Here is a 20,967-nt window from a genome sequence, read left to right as displayed (position 1 = left end):
AGAGATTACACATCTTTATCCTAAGAGACTAAGCATTGCCTATGGACACTAGATTTGACTAAATTTAAACAGCATTTTTAGTACAACCAGTGGTTGAGTCCTTGTGAGTACAATGTGATTAAGATATTTATAAAACAAAGACATTAAACTTTCTCCACTAATGGGATGGTTGGATAAATTACCTTAAATTTGTGACACTCAGAGACAAAAAAGATCAAAGGGGTTTACAACCTGGGCCAACACTCATCATCTCTTAGAACGTTGTTCTAGAATGGTGAGTGATTTTTAATCATTTTCTCCAATATTCTAAAATGTCTTTACAAAGAACATTTTATACTGAAAGCTTTATAATATGAACCCATTAATTTAGTTTTAAACTTTATTTATAACGCGATGGAAGTAAAGCTGTGTGGTCTTTTTAACTGAAGGTTCATTGAAGATTCTTGGGAAATCTAGGAGCACACAACCATCTATCCAGATACCTCTGACTATTGGTAAGGATGTGGGAAAACTGGAACTCTTGCACATTGCTGCACCTTGATGGGGTTGTAAAATCATGCAGCTATTTTGGAAAATGGTCTGGCTATTCCTCAAAAAAATTTGAAAACACATGATTCAGCAATTCTACTCCTGGGTTTATGTCCAAAAGAATTGAAAACTTATGTCTACACAAACAACTTATTCACAAATGTTCATTACAGCAGTGTTCAAAATAGTCTTCATATGCAAACAACCCAAATGTTTATCAGCTGATAAATGCATAAACAAAATGCAGTTATACATTCCAGTGACTATTATTCAGCCACAAGGACTGATGTCCTGATATATGCTACACCATGTGTGAACCTTAAAAACACTAGAAGAAACCTATATGAAAGAAGCCAGAAACAAAAGACCACATGTTGTATGCTCCCATTTATGTGAAATGTTCAGAACAGGCAAGTCTGAAGAGACAGAAAGTAGATTAGAGGTTGCCAGAGCTGGGGGGAGAGTAGAATGTGGAGGAACTGCTGATAGGCACAGGTTTTCTTTTTGAAATGGTATGGATTGGACAGAGGTGGTGGCTGCACAACTTTGTGCATGTACTGGGTGGTTTAACAACTGGTTAAATGTTGTGTTTTATGCTATGTAAATTATATCTTAATTAAAAAATAAGAATACATACTTCAACTATGCTGTTTTATCTATATACTTGTAGAGGCACTTTTCAAATCAAGACCCATTTCCATTTTTTCCTGGTAATAAGAGAAACAGGAAATTTCCTAAAAAATTTTGAATAAAATTTGTGATCAAACTTGTCAGGGGGTTTCAAAGACCCAAATTTTTGATGCAGTTAGAGAGAAAAAAAAATCACATGCACATGTATACACACAAGAATAAAAGCAGTGCTTCTGCCAACAGAAAGTGTATAAATCCTAAAGGCATGAAAAGGCATCCTTACACAAAATGAGACCATGAGCAAAGATTCACACACAAACCAATTAAGTGTGCAACCTCTGGGGGTGAGGATGAGGAGAAAATTGAGGGGTGTCCATTCTGAGATATCTTTATCAGGGAAGGGTAATTAATAAGAATAGAAACCACATCCTGGCAATTAATTACATGTTTTATGGAAGCTTCAGAAGTATTTCATTTGAACTCTATAAAAAATGGTTACTTCACCTACTACTCATTAAAGTACAAAAACTCACAAATAAATTAGAGGTTGAAAGTTAAAGTCAGAACTTAGTATTATTCAGTTTTGAATACACTACAACTTCATAAACTACGGCTGAACCAACACAGTGATGCTTTACAGGTAAAGCACAGCTGGAAACAAGAAATGCTGAACAAGTCTTCCTCAACACACATCAAAAAGGCAGAGACAGGGGCTCGGGTGTGGCTCAGTGGTAGAGCGCTTGCTAAGCATGTGTGAGGCACTGGGTTGGATCCTCAGCACCACATTAAAGAAAAATGAATGAATAAATAAAATAAAGTAAAAAAAAAAAGGCAGAGACACAGCAAATAAGCAGACACTGATTCCTTTAGCTCCTTCCTGGGCATGCATCCCACTATCTGAGCAACGTAGGGTGGGTTGACTCACTCCTCAGTTTAACAGAGAGGTGAAGTGACTCGCTGAGTCCTACATGGCTAGTAGGTGGTAGAGCCAGGATAAGCAGTTGGGTATATTAATTCCCCAAACAATGGGGAATTTTTAACCTTAAATTGTAACAAATATGGCAAAGGCAGAATATTCACCAATCTTATTTACAGTTTGATTTTCTTTTACATAAACACTCACATGACCCTTCATTAATCAAGATACAGAATATTTTTGGCACCCCAAGAAATCCTTTTGTGCCTCCAACCATGATTCTCATTTCCATCATCATCCATTAGCTTTGCCTATTCTTGAACTTCAAAACTAAGGAATCATCAGGAGGCACTGGTGTGTGTCTGGCTCCTTTCATTGAACAGGTGGGAGGCTCTCATGTTGCTGCATGTGCTATTAGCATGTTCTTTTTTTTAATTGCTATGCATGTTTGTGTCCCTTTTTAGGGTATTCCCTTTTCTCTTAGGTGGGTAACAAGACTCAGTCTATTCTAGGATATCTGGCAGCAATGGCAGCCAGTGGCAGGGAAAACCCTGCTGTATCTGTAGGTGGGTGACAGATCTCGCCTGTTTCAGAGCTCTGGTCTATGTTTCACGGCTGAAGCTGTGGGCTCTGCATAATGCAAAGTGGAAATGACTAAAAAGAAATAATATGACATGCTGAATAGTCCAAACCCAGAGAGAACCGACTCAGAAACCATTTGTTCTGAGTGCTCTGAGGCTCATGAGCCATGTCTCTCCTCACGTTTAGCCAAAATAAGTGGCATATGAATCTAGCAAAAAGAAACCAATGACTTAAGACCTCACACAAACTATGTGTTCTTTCTGGGCTTCGGATTCCTCTGGTAAAGGAAAGGATTAGAAAAAAATGGCTAAGATTCCCAGAGAACAAAGAGAAAGTGGAAAGTCAGTACTCACTTCTTTCACACTGCTCCCCTTCTAGACCTGGGGGACAAATGCATTTTCCAGGGTAGAAACAGGTCCCTCCATTAAAGCAGGTGGTTGAACAGTTTGCTGTCAGAATGAACAACCAGGGGCTGCATTAGACAATGGGTTAAACTGAACAAAAACTCTATAAAGTGCATGATGTTTCTTAGGCATCTGTACTTGCTCATTTACTTCATAAAGTAAGCCGCTTAAGCCCACTTTACAAATACAAAAACTGCAACCAATTACTTCAGTTATTCACAGTAATTGATTCGAATTACAATTACCATCAAATTACAATTACACGATTTCAGAACATAATAGGGTATAATAGGATATCACATACATTCTATCCCTCCCATTCTTAGAAGCTTATATCTTAATGAAAAAAGGCATGGAATATATAAAATAAACCTGCCTTTTAATTTTTTAAATAAAATCAATGCTCTGAAAAGGAGAAGAATGCTATGCTATAAATCCAAGATTTTTTTTTTAAACATCTGGTTGCAGGATAAAAGAAGAATAAAAGGTAAAACTTACTTACTTTGGAATAGACAGAGAGAGAGAGAGAGAGAGAGAGAGAGAGAGAGAGAGAGAGAGAGAAGTCATAAATATTGGGATCCAACAAAGAAGAAAGCAATGTTTGTTGTTTTTTTTTTTTTTTAGGAAAAAAAATGAACAGGGATTTATTTTATCTAACAGATTTTTTTTTTAAAAAATGGGCTTTTATGACATTTAGATAAAAGCATAACTGTACTCAGAAAAAGACTGCAGACCCTTGTGAGATCATATAGGTAGGGATATGGTGGCAGCTGAGTTGGAGGGATAAAGCTGGATGTATTCTAGTGGGAGTCTAATTAGCTACATTATCCAGGTTAATAGTCATACTGTGATTCAGCCTAAACCCTCCCTCTTGGTTTAGTTTCTGGAATTTCACTGCTTGCTGGCACCTAAAATAGAGGGAGGACAGAGAAGTGGGAATGGAGGAGTGGGAATGGAATGTCTAAAAGTAGACAAGCTGGCTCATTCAGTAAAGGCTAAAATTAGAGTTTGGATTTTTAGCAATTTCAGTTATATATCCTAATTGTTTTTGTCCCACATAAAATGGGCCAAAATTGGCTCTAGCCGAACAAAAGCTAAAGCAAGCTTCCAATAGGAAAATCAGAAAGGAAATCCAAAAGTTATATGTGTGCTCTCTTTGTGGAAAAGAATTCCAACTAAAATATTTTACAAATATCCTGCTTCTTAAGTGATAAATGCTGTGTTTAAAATCACAAGCATCTCCCAGCTCCAGATAGTGCTATACTTGTTTTGGCAAAACCAAGCATCTTGACTTAGAGAGGAACGGAAGCATTTTGGTAGAGAATTCAGGAGATCCATTCACGTGGCCCTCTTTTTTGCTACTTGGTGCTGGTATCTGTATCACTGGTTGTTTTTGTGAGTGTGTCCTGTTCCCCCAACTCATTCCTGTTTCTCCTAAGGATATGAGGAAATGAAACATTGGGATCAATATCCATGTGGTCCTTTCCCTGTGGGAACTGCTCCTTACTGTTATGGAAAATGCTCTGAGCCTGGTAGCTTAATTGAATAATAAAATTTGATAAAACTGATTATATAATTGAGCCACACTCTTAGATTACTGCCCTGACCACACTTCTCCAGATTTCTGCAATGATTTGGATATGGTTTGTGTCCCTAAAAGATTCATGTGAAGGAATCTTGGTCCCCAATGTGGCAGTATTGTGAAGTGTTGGAATCTTTAAAAAATGGGATCTAATGGAGGACGGTTGAGTCACTGGGGCTACCACACTCAGAAAGGATTAAGGTAGTTCTATAGGACCTTAGTTCCTGCAAGAGGAAGTTGTTATAAAAAGTGCAAGCCTGGCCTGTGAATCTTCCTGGTTTCCTATCTGGCCATATGATGTTCTCTCTTCCAGATATTCCCATAATAATTCCATTTACCAAGATGTGATATAGTTAGAAAATCCTCACCAGAGAGCAGATGCTGATGCCATGATCTTAAATCTTCAGAACTGTAAGCTTAGTTACTCCTTTCTTTAAAAGTACTCAGCTTTAGGTATTTTATTATAAAAACAGATTAATATAATTTCTATTGTACAATGAGCCAGAGACACTTTCAGTGGAGCTGAGAATATATTGGCTAATGCTTAACAACTCATTTCCTAACATTTATGGCACATGTCCCAAGGACCAATGAAAGTTGTTTTTTAATGTCTGTTCCAGAATGTAGTGCTAAAGTCTAGCTCTATGCCAGTAACTAAGCCATTTTTTTTCAGAAGCTCCATACTGTCTTCTGAATAATGAAAGCCTTTTTGTTGTTGTTGTTGAGAAAGTAAAAAATATTTTAAAAATATTCTCAGATCTTTAGAAGACCAAGTGGAATTTCAATGAACTTTCCAAAAACAAAACAAAAATTACTGGTGTCTGATAAGTAGGAAAACTTTCATCTGAAATATAAAATATAAAGATACTGGAATACAGATAGATATATTCCCTCTTTAGTGACCATGAAGTGTTCGAGATGTGGTAGAATTAGTAAAACATTGCAATGCATACACCACTGTGCAGACCACACCAATAATGGCCACATCTACATAAGCAGACCACACTAGTGGTTTCTTTAAATCTGTGAATATAAGCGTTCTTCATTCAACTATCTGAAAGATTTGATTTATTTTCTAACAGTTTCAATATAACCTGAGCTTAATTCTGCTGTAAGAAATGCCCAGTTTTAGAGGGTGGGGGTGTAGCTCATTGGTAGAGCACTTGCCTAACATACACAAGGTCCCGGGATCAATCCCCTGTATGCTTAAAGAAAAATAAAGGGTTAATAACACATACAGGAAGAAATGCTCAATTTAGAAATAGCAGAGATGCTAAATTTAGACAAAAAGAGGATTCACAATCAATAACTTTACTTACTGTCTGTCATTATTATTAGTGTTATTAGAGTTCAGTCTTCATGAATACATATTTTTAAAAATTGTTTTCAGTTTAATGCTATGATTTTTAAAAGACCATTTTTTTAAAAAAATGTAGAAATGCTTTTGGATATTATCTCAGTTAATTCAGGGGTCAGGACAGGAAGGTCAATGACTTCCTTCCAAATTTAGCAAAGGAAAAAACATGGTCCAAAAATAGAGCAAGCTACCTGCTGAAGTCCAGAGACCCTCACGGGGAACTGGGACCTGAGTTAGGTAGCCTGGGTTGCACCATGGTACATAGAAAGGAGTGAATTTGTGTTAAGCTGCTCAAGCACTATAAACCTCACTATGCTTATCTGGGAATGAAATGGATAATACTTTCCATATCTCAAAAGGTTGTTGAGAGTAAAATCAGACAATTAGATAATGAATGTCATAAAATAGCAGACAACCATAAGTTATTATTCTGACTCATGCTGAGGGTTTTTTACATAGCTTTTCTTTCTTTAAAAAGAAGAAAAAAAGAAACTGTGCATTATAATCTTGGTACTAACTGATCACTAAAGTATCTCTTCTTCAAATAATATTCATCATTTTATTTCAAAACATTTTTATTAGCCCCAAACAATGCTCTTTTCATAAAATTAGCATTATAGATGCAAAGGTAACTCCATTAAAGACACACACTTTGCAGAAACTTCTAAATGTTTTCCCACTTGCAAGATGTGAACTGGGAAAAATAGAATGGTAACTTGTACAGAATATGAATTGTTCGGCAATATTGTAAGGCCAAGTCTGAATCCAGTCTCTAAGAACAAAATTTGACCATTGCTGCAATGCTAAGAAGGAGGCATGTAACCTCTAAAGGACGTGATTTGGAGCCAAGTATTAAGTTGGGAGTCAGTACACTTTTAGGTCAGTCAATTTGGAGCACGTTGTTTGATGTGACCTGATAAGCTCACCTACAAAACTTATTCAGGGCATATCAAATTTCCAGATGTTCACAAAAATCCATGATCCCCTCCCATAACAAGAGTGGTCAGTGGAAGACAGTTGTCCAGCCAGGATGACATTCTGGCTACATTCAGAGAGGACCAGGAGGCTAATTCCTACCCATAATAGATGTGGAAGTTTTGTGGGTCACTTCTGGGGGCTAGCATTTTTTGGGGGGTGTCCTTAAAGAAATACCTATTGCAATCTCCCTTCTCTACTTTGTTGACTGCACCTAGAGAGCCCCAACACTCCAGGCAGGAGCACAAGATGGAAGGTGCCTGGTCCCCTGAATCACTGCATGGAGAAGGGCTGCACTATCCACTAACCCCCTAATCCTATACTGGAGCGTTCTGTGAGTGAAAATAACATTCTGCTGTGTTAAGCTACACTCAAATGGGGGTTTCAATTATTATACCAGTCATCTTTACCCTGAGGGATACATCCTGCTTATAGAGTGATGACACATTTAGTGTACTTATTTGAATCAAACATTTAAAATGTAAAACTTGATTCTTAAAAAGAAACTATTACCTTTATCACAATTGACTCCATAGAATCCAGGTGGGCAGATGCAGAAACCAGGAGTAACACAAAGTCCGCCATTCATGCATCGTGGTGTGCAAAGGGCTTATGGGGAGAGAGAATTCTGATTAAGGCCAAATGGGGATTTAGGGTGGAATCATTTTTAAATGTCAATAATACAACAACTTCAAGCTTTGTAGTTGATTCTAAAATGTGCACCCTTCTGAGATACAAGTTTGCTACATAAAAAAAAAATGTTTTGTGGTTTTAATTAGGCTATTTTTCAACTTCTCAATTTCTTAGAAAATAATTTTGAATTTGTTTCACTTTGAATGCCTGATTAAATTTCTTTTCCAGAATCATCTTGACTAAGGTGTGGTTTTTTAAAACTGCAAATATTTTCTCTCTGCCCTATATCCTTGATCTTCCAATTTCAAAATAAGTGCAAAGAAGAAAATTAAGAAAAATATTCTTATTTCTTAGAGATAAAAAATGTTTTGCTTACTCTGATCAAATAAGCTCTTGGTATTTAAGCATCTTATAATTAATATTCATTCTCTTGCTTGCCTCTTTTTTCACATAATTATCTTAAAAGTAATTTCCCTGAAATGGAAAAACTTCCTACATAAGTTATTTTCATCCTTTTTTTCTTTTAGTTGTAATAACTTCATAGCTATGGTATGGACTTAATTGTGAATCAAGCCACTTTTAATTGGAATAGATAATTTCAAATCAATGGCATTTTTTAAAGCCAACTTAACTAGAGAAAATCAACCTCAAGACTTTGCTAAGATTATGCTAAAGTACAGTGTGTACAATAGTGGGAAGGGGGCCTCCAGAGTGTTGACCCTTTCCAAAGTTCTCTCCCTGTGTTACCACATACAGGGTTTCACAGAAAACCACTCGCAGAAGAAATACTTTCAAATAACTCTTTTATGGTTTTTTTAATTTTTATAATGTGACCAAAAAAATAATTTTAGGAGATGTGTTAAAAAGCCACGTGGGACTCCTGTGACATCATGTTCATTTGAAAGCAAACAAGAGACACCAGCTTCTGTTCTTTACCCTTCTCACAGTGAGGCCCGTAGAATCCATCAGGACACTCGCAGACTCTTCTTTCATTACAAAAGCCTCCGTTTCGGCACCCTCCTGGGCACTCAGCTGCACCAAAGAGAAACGAGGTAGTTGGGTATCCTTGGAATCATGCTGGGTGAGTCACAGCCAACATGATATACTAGGGATCATCTTTATTTCAGCTCTCCAATTACTGTAGATTGAGTGCCCAGATCCTTCTACTTTATTCTCCATACAACACTTCCATTTCTCTACATTGTCAAATTTTGCCTCTTGCAATCTTACTTCCAACAGTAGGGGGCTCACCGACAAAGGTAAAGCAAATTTTTATCCTGCCTTCATCCCTACCTATCAACCTACCATACCTCCTTAAATTCACACTGTAGAAGAATGAAGGGTATTGTCCGCATTCACTTTTAGAGCGTGGGATGACATTTTTGATACATCTTGAGAACTCTGACAGGCTCCAGAGCTTAAATTTTGTATAGCTTGTATAAAGATGGAAAAGAAGTCAAGCTTACATGCTTACGGGACACCTGGAGCACTGCAGGGAGGTGCTGAGTGAGTCTTTGCCCACAGGGACACTGAGTGACAGTGACATCCTCTCCTCTGTGGATGTGACTGGCACCAAGTTTTTGGAAGGGAAATGTCTAGTGCTGTCTTTGACAGGTAGAAAATGCTGGTAATGACTGGCACTTACAGTGAAGAACTAGAGAAAGGAAAGAGAGGAAAGATACCACGGGAGAGTCTCAATTAGTAAAGCAGGAAGAAGGGAGGGCATTTTGAAGGGGAATTGGAGTTGCTATAATTTTAAGTGATGCCAAAACCAGAGAAAAGTCTGTCTTAGTACTGTCAATGGACCCTACGTTACCCATCCTCCCTTCTATTGGTATGGTTATAATTATCCAAAAAAATCTATAACAAAATTTTTTGTCATAATCACACCTGGAATCCTTATGGGCCTCTTGAGTCACTATTAATGCTTACCTTGCTGACATGTTTTAAAGAAGATAGCATTTTGAGGGGTCTGGAGGATGGTATTGCCTTCAGAATTCATTACAATCACATTCACTTCAAATGCTGCCACCCCATCTTGTTTTCCAAGACATGGGAAACCAACTTGAACGACTAAAAGAAAAAGAGAGAAGGTATGGGGAAACAGATGATTCCAGTTTTACAGAAATCGTGGAAAGAGACACAAAGAACAAAGCAACACTGTTCACATTTTCATGACTTTCTTGTATCCCTACTGGAGTAGGGACTGTATTTAGATCATCTGGGCATTCTTCACAGAACTTGTGCGCCATGCCAGGTGGAGAAAGAATGGATGACACTCATTCATTTGTACTTTCCTAACACAGAATTGGAGGATATTTTGTTGAAAGTCTGAGCTTGTATGATCTTTGAAAAAGCAAAAAGATTTTCTCTGGAAATTAAGGGTGCAAAAAGGAAGCATAAATTTATTAGGGAGAAGACATTTTGTGGGCACCTTCATCATCTAGAAAGAGCTAGAAACTAATATTTCATCATCCATTAAATAAGCTCCATGAGCAACACCCCCCTAGTTTATTTTTATACTGTGTGCTTGAAAGTGACAAACTGTCTCCTTTGAACATACTCTACAACTCAGACGAGACTCCAGTCATTGACTTGAGTTAATGCGTTCATATTTTTCTCAGGCTACTTGTTAACATGAAGAAGTGTTTGGTGTGATGAAATCATCTCCTGGATGGGCTTATAATTAATGGTTCCTAATAAGGAGCCAATTCTTCCAGGTGGGTCTGTTGATCACTAGGCATGTGTAGGTGTTGACAAGGGCACTACAAAGCAGGCAGTGGGAACCAACAACACTGCTGTACGGAGAAGGTGAGGAGGCCACCAGTTGTGGAATAATCACAAGTCATTGGGTGAAATGGGGGCAAATCATGTGTGAGCATTGATAGACAGACTGACTAGGCAAATTTCTGGGGATGACTGCTCCAGCTGAGCCACTAGACTCTAGGTCTTTCGTAGGAATAAGAAGAAATATTGGGCGGGGATGTGGCTCAAGCGGTATCGCGCTCGCCTGGCATGCGTGCTGCCTGGGGTTGGATCCTCAGCACCACATACAAACAAAGATGTTGTGTCAGCCAAAAACTGAAAAATAAATATTAATAAAACTCTCAAAAAAAAAAGAAATATTGCCAGTAGGTACCCATGTGAGATTTTGCTTCTTTTGTTTAAGAGAGAGAGAGAGAGAAAATTTTTTAATATTTATTTTTTAGTTTTCGGTGGGCACAACATCTTTATTTATGTGGTGCTGAGGATCGAACCCAGTGCCCTGTGCATGCCAGGTGAGCGCGCTACCGCTGGAGCCACATCCCCAGCCCGAGATTTTGCTTCTTTTTGTTTCTGTGTGGCAGGTATGGCTATGACCCTGCTTGGGCAAATCATATTAAACCAAGACAAATTTCTTTATTTTTAGAGGGTTCATAAATCTTCCTCCCAGGTTTATATGATGAAAAGGAATTTTAGCTATTTTAACAGAAGTAAGAAGAGATAGAAAACCAAAACTGCGTTCAAAGTTTCAAAGTAAAATTGCATCCACTGAGAATCTTGGTTAAATGAAATCCTACAAATGACAATGCCCAGTTATCAAAAAAAAAAAAAAAAAAAAGTTACTAATAGAGATTTCTATTTCAGAAGGAAATAAAGGAGTCAATCAATAATTTTTAAAAACTTCTTTGCTTTTCCAACTCGTTTACACTATCCATTTATGAAGCTTTACCCTCTTTTGAATCTTCTGCATAGATCAGTAAACCAGTAATTGCCCTGAGCTATAAAAAGACGGAAGAACACAGGACTGAGCTTGTAGAATCTTTCTTACCACAAACTTTACTGCCATCACCCCAACTTTATTGGTTTCCAGGTATATCTTTTTCTTGGTCCTTATTCAGCCTCCAATTTGCAACCCACCTGACTCTTTTAAAAAGGCACTTGAATTTTATTTGGGGTTTCAGAATCTTGGTATGAGAAGATGCTTGTACATAAACTTATCTCATTTCTCCTCGTCAGCATAGTCAAACTTCAAAACATGTCTTCGATGTCAAGTATCAAAAAAATTCCTTATTAAGTGTATGGGAAATTCATTTAAGATTAGTAGTTCTTCTAATCTTCAGATACATTCAAAGCAGACCATTTATGCAAATCTGGTTAAGTTATAACTTTATTCAGATGTTTTCAGGGAACATCTAGGGAGTTTGCTTACGTGAAAGTGTATGGTTTACTAACATGGCCTCTATGTCAATGAAAGTAAAGAATATACTCAGAGAATTCCCTGCCCTTGCAGGGATGCCAAAAACAATATGGCTGTGTGGGTTGTAGTTCAGTGGTAGAGCGCTTGCCTATCATGTGCGAGGCACTGCATTCGATCCTCAGCACCATGTTAAAAAAAAAAAAAAATTAAACTTATTAAAAAAAAAAAGACGATGACATCGTGACTTAAATATATATATATATATATATATATATATATATATATATATATATGGCTGTGCATAATCCCAGGGAAGAAAAACAAGGTTGCAAAATAAAATAGAAAGTTCAATGAAGAAAATAGATCATAAGTCATTTTCATTAAGGTTTTCAAGGTTAACCAGAGCTGGGCACAGTGGCAAATGCCTGTAATCCTAGCAGCTCAGGAGGCTGAGGACCAAGAGTTCAAAGCCAGACTCACTGACAATGAGGCTGTTAAACAACTCAGTGAGACCCTGTCTCTAAATAAAATAACAAAAGAGGATGTGGCTCAATGGTTTAGTGCCCCTGAGTTCAATCCTGGTAACTCCTCCTTCAAAAAAGGTGTTAACCATTCTCTTTTCTTACTAAATACAAATTATAGAGTTTATCCATTCAAGAAATATTTATTGAGGCTGAGATTGTGGCTCAGTGGTGAAGCGCTCATCTAGCATGTGTGAGGCCCTGGGTTCAATCTTCACACACATAAAAATAAATAAATAAATAAATAAAGGTATCGTGTCCAACTACAACTAAAAAATAAATATTTTTTTAAAAAGGAAATATTTATTGAATGTCTGCTCTGTGCCAGTCATTATTCTATGCACTGAAAATGCTTCAGTAGGCAAAACAAAATTGAAAAATTCTGTCCTTGTGAAGTTTAAGTTTCAGTGATTTAATTTGAAGATATATAGCAATAGCAAAATATTTAAATCACTTAAAAATTTAGAAAAGTAAAAATTGATATGTGTTTAAAGACAGAGACTTAAATTAGAATTACAATTAGTGGCAATGTTTGTTTTAGGTCTGCTACTACTGCATTCTTTGATTTTAATCTCTTTTATAATCTCTCTACCTCTAACTTCATGTATTTTAATAATACTAGATTTTATATATTTTAATTTTACAATAGGTACATAAATGTCATCTGAGAGTATTGCCTAATGTTTAAAACAAGATCAATAGAAACTTGAATCTGCTATGACCCACTGATTTTGGGTAGTTTAGTTAAACTCTTTGTGACTGAGTTTCCTCATTTAACCATAAGACCAATAATAATGCTATTAAAAGAATTTTTAGAAAATTTATGTGTAAAGTTCTTTTACTTGAATAAAGAAAAGTATAATGTTGGGCTGGGGTTGTGGCTCAGTGATAGAATGCTTGCCTAGCACGTGTGAGGCACTGGGTTTCATTCTCAGCACTGCATATAACTAAATGAATAAAACACAGGTCCATCAACAACTAAAAAAAAATTGGAAAAAAGAAGAAAAATGTAATGTTATGTCACCATCAAAAAATGTCTTTCATTTAAAAAGTCTTATCAAAGTACTTTACAGCTGGATGTGGGGGCTCATGCCTGTAATCCCAGTCATTAGAGAGACTGAGGCAGGAGGATCACAAGTTCAAAGATAGCCTTAACAATTTAGCAAGATACTGTCTCAAAATTAAAAAAAAATAAAAAAGGGCTGGGGATGTAGCTAAGTGGTTAAGCATCCCTAGATTCAATCCCAGTATCAAAAAAAAAAAAAAAAAAATGCACTATACACATAACAGCATAGTTATACTAAATTGTGCCTAAGGCAAAAGAGAAAAATAGCCTTTTATGTTTTTAAATAGAAAAACTGTAAGAAATTTTGGAATTTTGGTAGATAACTAAATATAAGATGTAGTATTTTCCTCTTCTTAGTAAAGCAATAGAAATGATATCCCTCAGAATTTTCTTTCTAACCTAAAATTATGTCCAATTACTATTAATATTAACATAAAGTATATAAATTACTTTCCTTCATTATTTATTTATTTGTTTGTTTGTTTGTTTGTTTATTTATTTATTTAGATACCAGGGATTGAACCCAGGGGCACTTAACCACTGAGCCACATTCCCAGCTCACTTTTTTATATTTTTTATTTTGAAACAGGATCTTGCTAAGTTGTTCAGGCCCTTGCTAAGCTACCAAGGCTGGCTTTGAACTTGTGATCATTCTGCCCCAGGTTCCAGAGCTGCCAGGATTACAGCTGTGTGCCAATGAGCCCAGCTCTTTCTCATTTTTCAAAGATCCTACAGTTTCCAAGCTTAAAATCTTTGTTTATCTTATTTATATAGAATAATTCCAAACCACCCAAGTAAAAAATTGAACACATTAAAAATCCAGCAGCCTAAGTGGAAAAGCTTTATTTACACATATCTATCTCTTCTGATATAGGAGGTATGTAAACATAGCTGTGATCTGAACCCTCATATGGAATGGTTTGAAAAGAACCAGAAAATAAACTTTAGGAGTTAGGAGGTACCTTGTTCATAAGTTTCAATGAATTAATTTTCAATGAAAAAGCAAAAGTTAAAAAGGTATAAATTGTAGTACTTACAGTTGCCTATCTTTGAGCTGTAAAATATGAAATGAAAATTTTCATTTCTAGAAATTCTGCTTGCCTTTCTTTTTGCTTACACAGGTTTTATGCATAAGAAAGTTTAAATAATAAGAATTACAAGAATGTCTTATAAGTTCTGAAATAATTTCATTTTAAAAGAAAACAAAACAAAATCTGACTTTAGTTAGCCTCATCTCCGTTAATTGCCTTTTGTGAACCCTGTATGCTGCCCAAACTGTATTTCTCTCAGTTTCTCAAATATGTGGTACATGTCCACAGTGTGCTGCCTGCACACCCAGCTGCCTGGAATGTTCTTTCTCTTCTTTTCTGCCTGGTGCCTGCCTACTCAACTTTCAAGGCCAAAATGAAATAGCATTTGCTCTCTGTAGCCTTTCCAAACACCTCCTGCCTGAATAATTTCACTTACATATTTCATGAATACCTCTATATAAAATTTCATTGTAGTACAATGATTTCATTATGGTCTGCGGCTTTACTAAAGATGAAATTTTCAGAGGCAAGAGCCATATCTAATTTTTATTTATTTTTTTTATAATCTTAGCCTCTAGCCTATTGTTTGTCCCAAACTAGACACTGACAGAACCAATATAGGTTATGGGAGACACACTCCTTATATACTCAGGCACACACTCTGCTCACATGCACAAAGACGGGAATTCACCATAGACGATGGGAGGTACAGAGAATAAAATATTAGCAGCATGTATCTGGAAAGAAACACACACATAGAAGAAAGGCATCAAAGGCAGAAAAAGCATAGGCACTTTACTTCTAAGGAATAATAAAATGGAAAGTCATGTTGTGTTTTTGCAACAACCAGCAAATGAGTACCGAGCCACTTTTACTAAAAGCTAAATAAAATTAGGCCAGATGTGAATGCCCAGGCAGTCTAGGGTGTATAATCTAAACTGAATGAATTAAAAGAATTTAGGAAAACTAAAGCAGATTAAATTTCACTCACATGGCATTCAAGTACACAATGATGTACAACCGGTTGCACGTAAACTAACTGTTATGTAGAAGTAAGTGCAATCTTTTTCTAATTGAATACCTCTTCCACCATGAGATGGGTACAGTGCTCATACTGTCTCGAACTCTAGTCGTTTGAGGACTGCCTAGTAAAGGAAGAGGTAAGAAAGACAGGCAGGCTCTCAGTCTCAATGCTGCAGGATTATAAATTGCTCCATGGTTAGAATTTATCCCACGTAAATGTCCACCAGTTCTTCAAGTTGCCCTGACAGCCCTTCACTGTCTCAGCAAATCTGATCACTAACTCTTGGGCTTCACATTCGGCTAAGAAGTGGGGCCACCAAGGAGACAGTCCCTCCAAACATAAGTGCACTGAATTCCTGAAAGTCATAGTTGAGAAACACCACTGCTCTGTGGGTTTCATGTTATGACAGAGACAGTGTTCAAAGAGGCAAAGCCCTGGCTTTATGGAAACTGTTTTTTGTTATACAACTCAGTAATTTTACTGAACCACCCTGCAGTTTGTATTTCCTGTTTTTGTTCTCTTCAGATGCCAGAAGGCAGGCACTTCATAATTGTTAAAGATCAAGAGTTTTCTTTCTTTCTTTCTTTTTTTTTTCAACGCAGTGTTCAGGCACATAGGAGTCTGTGGGATAAAAGAACAGCTTAGCAGCTTGGGGGTATAAAATAGCCCAGTGGAATAATGAATGCTACCTGGATGCTTAAGAGCAAAGACACACTGATTTGGTTACTTTTTAATAATTCAATGTACCTTCACCTCTCCTACTGTGGTAACTGAGCTAATGAGGCTAATGAATAACTGCCCTGCGATAGTCTAAAATTCCCATAAACTTCTTGCACCCGCATTTTTTTTGCAAACAAATAGTACATGTTCTTTTAAAAAAGTGCATGTGTGCACACACACACATGTGAGCATACCACCTGGTCCCAGAAGAAAGCTTATTCTTTTAAACTTGCCTTGCTCCAAGTGTCATCCACTTTTTCCTCTAAATTTTATTATTTTTAATGTGTACATTATCAGAATTAGTAGAAATTGATATGTTTTTGTTTGTTTTGTTTTTGATACTGGGAACTGAACCCAGGGGTGCTTAACCACTGAGCCATATCCCCAGCCCTTTTTCATATTTTATTTAGGGACAGGATGTCTTTGAGTTGCTCAGGGCCTGGCTAAGTTACTGAGGCGGGTTCATGATCCTCCTGCCTCAGACTTCGGAGCTCCTGGAGGAAATTGATGTTCAATCTAAATATGATCTATTAAAACATTCTCACATCACGTGTTCAATGTTGAGAAGTAGAATCTTGGTAAAAATTTTAAACTAGGTTAAAAGCACTTAATTAGAAATCCAAAGATGCAAGATTTATTGGTAGCTGATCAGATATAACTGTAATTAATGCATTGATCTTCCTTTTCTTTAATAATCAGAAAAAGACAAAGAAAATTTTCAAAAATACAAGTTGGAAATTGAGAGACAGGCTACATATTTATTTTATTCTTGACTCCTTTAAAAAAAGGTCAAAAAATATGATCAAGAAAAATTTCATATAAAATTATCTTTGACTTAAAAGGTACATTATGTGACATGGCAGGAGGCTAACTAATGATCATATTCCAAGAACTTGGTGGTTGTAGCATCTTTCTTGTCTCCATGATGTAATAAAGCCCCATCAATGCCATCTGAGTGGAACTGGGATATCCACATCTATGGAATAGGATGTCCAATGTCTTTGGGGCTACAAATGTCAGGCGAATAAATCTCCAGAGCACAAGCACTCATTCCTTCACACAGAACTACAAATCCATCTAGATGCGTAGTAAATTCCCTGGGAGGGCTGCCAGTCAGTCACTACAGCACTGAGATGATCAGAGAGAACTAAATTCATACTTTTCCTGACTACACTCACAATGGCACTTACACCAGGAAACTAGAGAAAGTGTTTATTTAGCTCTCAGCTCTTACAACACTGTAATGCAGCAATGCAGATGCACTGGGAGAGGCAGAAGATCACTGCAACCTGAAAACATCCTTTGGGAAGATGCCTGACTTCTTGATCATTGTATAGACTTAGCTCCTAAAGAGACTTTTATATGATATCTGAAAAGACTATTCTAACATTCTTTTTTTTTTTTTTAAGAGAGAGTGAGGGAGGGAGGGAGGGAGGGAGAGAGGGAGGGGGAGAGAGAGGGAGGGGGAGAGAGAGAGAGAGAGAGAGAGAGAATTTTAATATTTATTTTTTGGTTTTCGGCGGACACAACATCTTCATTTGTATGTGGTGCTGAGGATCGAACCCGGGCCGCACGCATGCCAGGCGAGCGCGCTACCACTTGAGCCACATCCCTTATAGTAGAGTAAGATTAAAAACTTTTTTCTTAAAAAAGGGAGGTTTGTTGTCAATTATTTTAAATAAAGTTGTTACTATTGCAAAACTAAACAGTAAGCTGTAACTAAGTTCTACATGTAGAAAAACTTAAAGTGAATGAAGGCACCTATCATGAATCAGTGCAACCTCTCACACTAGAAAAGCTGATGACCCAGAAAACAAATTTGAAAGCCCTGCTTCAGGCTATTGCCAAAATAAATTTTTATAAAATAATAGAAGCATGTGTAAGGTATCACTTTACTGTTCCCTGGACTAGGAATTAATTTCCAAAAGCAAAAGGAAAGGGAAAAAAAACTTGCAAAAGAAAATATACTTTGAAAACACAGAATTTGATCCCCTTCTCCAAAAAATAGAATTTAAAAATACATAAATGGTAAATTGAAAAAGTGCATTAAAGACAATCTATTTATGGCAAGATTTGCAAAACAATAAGAATATCATTATCTCAATATAAAAATGAGCATGGAACATAGGTATTTTGTGTTGTCTACTAGATTGAAATAAGTATGTCCTATCTTAAAAGGATTTTTTTAAATAATCAAATTAAAAATATGCTGTGAAAAAAATCTCTTTTCACTTTTTAAGTCAGCAAGGTGGTTAACAGGATTAATGACCTATGTTGATGAGATTATAGTAAGCCAGGCACTCTTTCACACTGCTAGCCATGGTACCAACAGGTACAACTTTTATGGAAAGTAATAATGGCATTGTAGCAATTTAAGAGCCTTTTAAAAAGTTCATGGTTCATGTCCTTTGACACAATAATTCCACTTCTAAGAATCCATTTGAATAAAATAATGAGATAAGCACCAAGATTTTGGTGTTCACATTAATCCTACAATTACTTTCTGTGTGCCTGCTCTTTGCTGGGCCTTGTGCTAAGCATCATGGTGAATAATGCAAATTGGGCTCCTGCCCTTTGGGAAGTTAACATCTATTACTTTTAAAAGTATGTTTACTGTGATATTTCTAGCATGCAAACTCTAAAAACAATCTCATTAATAAACAATAAAAGAATTGTCAAATTATGGCACATCCATAAAATAGAATATTATAATGGATACTTTAATGATTTATAAAGATTATTTAAAAAGAATTTTTGAAAAAATTTATAAATGACATGGGGAAATGCTTATGATAAAGTGTTAAAAGGAAAATAATCATGATGTCAAACTATATACAATATTACTATTATACAAAATATACATTCATTTAAAAAGACTAGAAGGAAATATATGAATGTGTTCACACACATGATTTCCATCTCTTTCTAAAAATCAGAAATCGTGGGCTCATTATCAATATTTATCTTTGGGAAAGTCAGTTAAACCTCATAACTCTTCATTTTCTAATTTACAAAATGAAGCTATAATTCTGGTCTTAAAGTACTCAAATTAGATAATGCAGGAATGGGTTTCACATAAGATGAAAAACTGAAAACAAATATTACAAACTATTATTTTCTTAGTAAAGAAGGATGATGGGATCTGAATCCCTTTTTCGCCACTTTTCCTTGTGTTTCTCTCATTCAAATTCCTACTTAATACCATGTAAACTTCTGGCAGGTGTCTGCAATCATTTACTTAGAATCTTTGCACATTAGTGCAGCATATGAATCCATACTTACTGACTGAATGTATGTCAGCACATGTGTTTATTTTCTCTGTCCTTCCTTCCTTTTTGTTTTCAATCTGAAATCTTTTATATACCTGCTATGGGCTGAGACTATTTTGGGTTTTTAGGAAATTATAAAACCATCATTTCTTCACTCTCATCCTAATCCTTTGCCTGAACAATCACAATTGGGTTGCCCTGAACTCAACACGACTCTTCAGGAAAACATTCCCTTTGATGGATGACATTTGGGTTCTGAATATTATTCTCATCACCATTACATTTTAAGTGTAAACCTTTCTCCAAGGCGAAGACCACCCACCTGATGCCTTGTGAGGCACTGTTCCCAGCAGAGGGACATTGACAGTCGGATCTGCCATGATGCCTTTATCCAGGGAACGCAAAGAGAGGAATTCATAGAAGTATTCTGCCTACAACAAAAGGTAATGACAGTGAGAACCATGGAGACCACAGAGAGTGAGAAGGCACTTTCAACACATCAGCCATTTGATGGAAGAGTGATAATATTCCCCATGGAGCTATGGAGCCTCTGACATTTAAGATGCTGTACAGGTATAACTCACCCTCTGTGTTTTGTAGGTACAGAATTGAATTAGATCCTCTGTTTGGAAAGAAATGATTTTTTAAAACATTGAAAACATTTATCTAAAAGATCCATAAAAGATGGCATCATTTTGTTGCCGTCTGTTGAAAGAACTGAGGGAAAAATGCTTTTAAGGAAAGAAGTGGTGTCAAAACAATTATTGATTCACCCTTATAAAATCCATCTCAACTTTTGGGGTCAGTTTTTAATTCTTTTCAAATCTGAAATGCATCTTTTGATCAGAATCTGTAGGGCTATAATATAGGGCTAAGGAAAACAGCAACCTATTGGCAAAAGAAGACATTAAGGGCCAAAATTAATGATCTTGCTGTTAACATTTATTTTTCTTCCCTCATTCCCTTAAGAAGTTTATATTTAAGGTCTTAGTTTAATTATGGAGAGAAAAGCCTAAAAATGCCCAAAACAACAATACAATATGACAAGCCATAAAACTTTACTATGTAAACATTTTCATTTTCCCATTAAGTCACTAGTTGAGACTCACAAGGCCATGAATGCTGAAGGTAGTGAGACACATAATCTCACTACAGAGCTTTGATGCTTAACTGATTCTCAATTCTTTTGTTAAAAGAGTTTGTACTGGAGACAACATGTTCTTGCTTAGGGACAAGAGAACAATCAATCAAGAAAACAAATGCCAACACAACAGGCAAGTTGAATGGTTCTGCAGTCATCTGTACAGATATCCAGAATTTGGATGGGTTAATTAAAGTAATTAATTACGTAAACACAGGCTAAAAGAAGGTTAATAGGATCTTTCCTACATGCAGTATAGAATTTATTTTCCAACATGGAAGATATTAAAAGATGATGAATGGGGGCTGGGATTGCAGCTCAATGGTAGAGTACTTGCCTAGCATGTGTGAGGCACTGGGTTCGATGCTCAGCACCACATAAAAATAAATAAATAAAATAAAAGGTATT

The 20,967-nt window shown here is 36.3% G+C and overlaps 1 protein-coding gene across 1 annotated transcript in view; it reads right to left on the bottom strand.

The window, feature by feature from the left end:
• Positions 1–20,967, bottom strand: part of Wif1 (WNT inhibitory factor 1) — a 63,625-nt gene that overhangs the window by 6,750 nt on the left and 35,908 nt on the right. Inside the window, exons 3-7 of the mRNA XM_027929525.2 lie at positions 19,741–19,849; positions 9,540–9,680; positions 8,544–8,639; positions 7,488–7,583; positions 3,010–3,105 (exon numbers count right to left, since the gene is read on the bottom strand). Of these exons, the coding sequence (XP_027785326.1) occupies positions 3,010–3,105; positions 7,488–7,583; positions 8,544–8,639; positions 9,540–9,680; positions 19,741–19,849 (538 nt within the window). The remainder of the gene's footprint in view (positions 1–3,009; positions 3,106–7,487; positions 7,584–8,543; positions 8,640–9,539; positions 9,681–19,740; positions 19,850–20,967) is intronic.

Source organism: Marmota flaviventris, chromosome 3, assembly GCF_047511675.1.
Source record: "Marmota flaviventris isolate mMarFla1 chromosome 3, mMarFla1.hap1, whole genome shotgun sequence".
NCBI classification, from domain to species: Eukaryota; Metazoa; Chordata; class Mammalia; order Rodentia; family Sciuridae; genus Marmota; species Marmota flaviventris.
The sequence above is the reverse complement of the archived record's forward strand: the minus strand, read 5'-3'. Positions and strand labels throughout refer to the sequence as shown.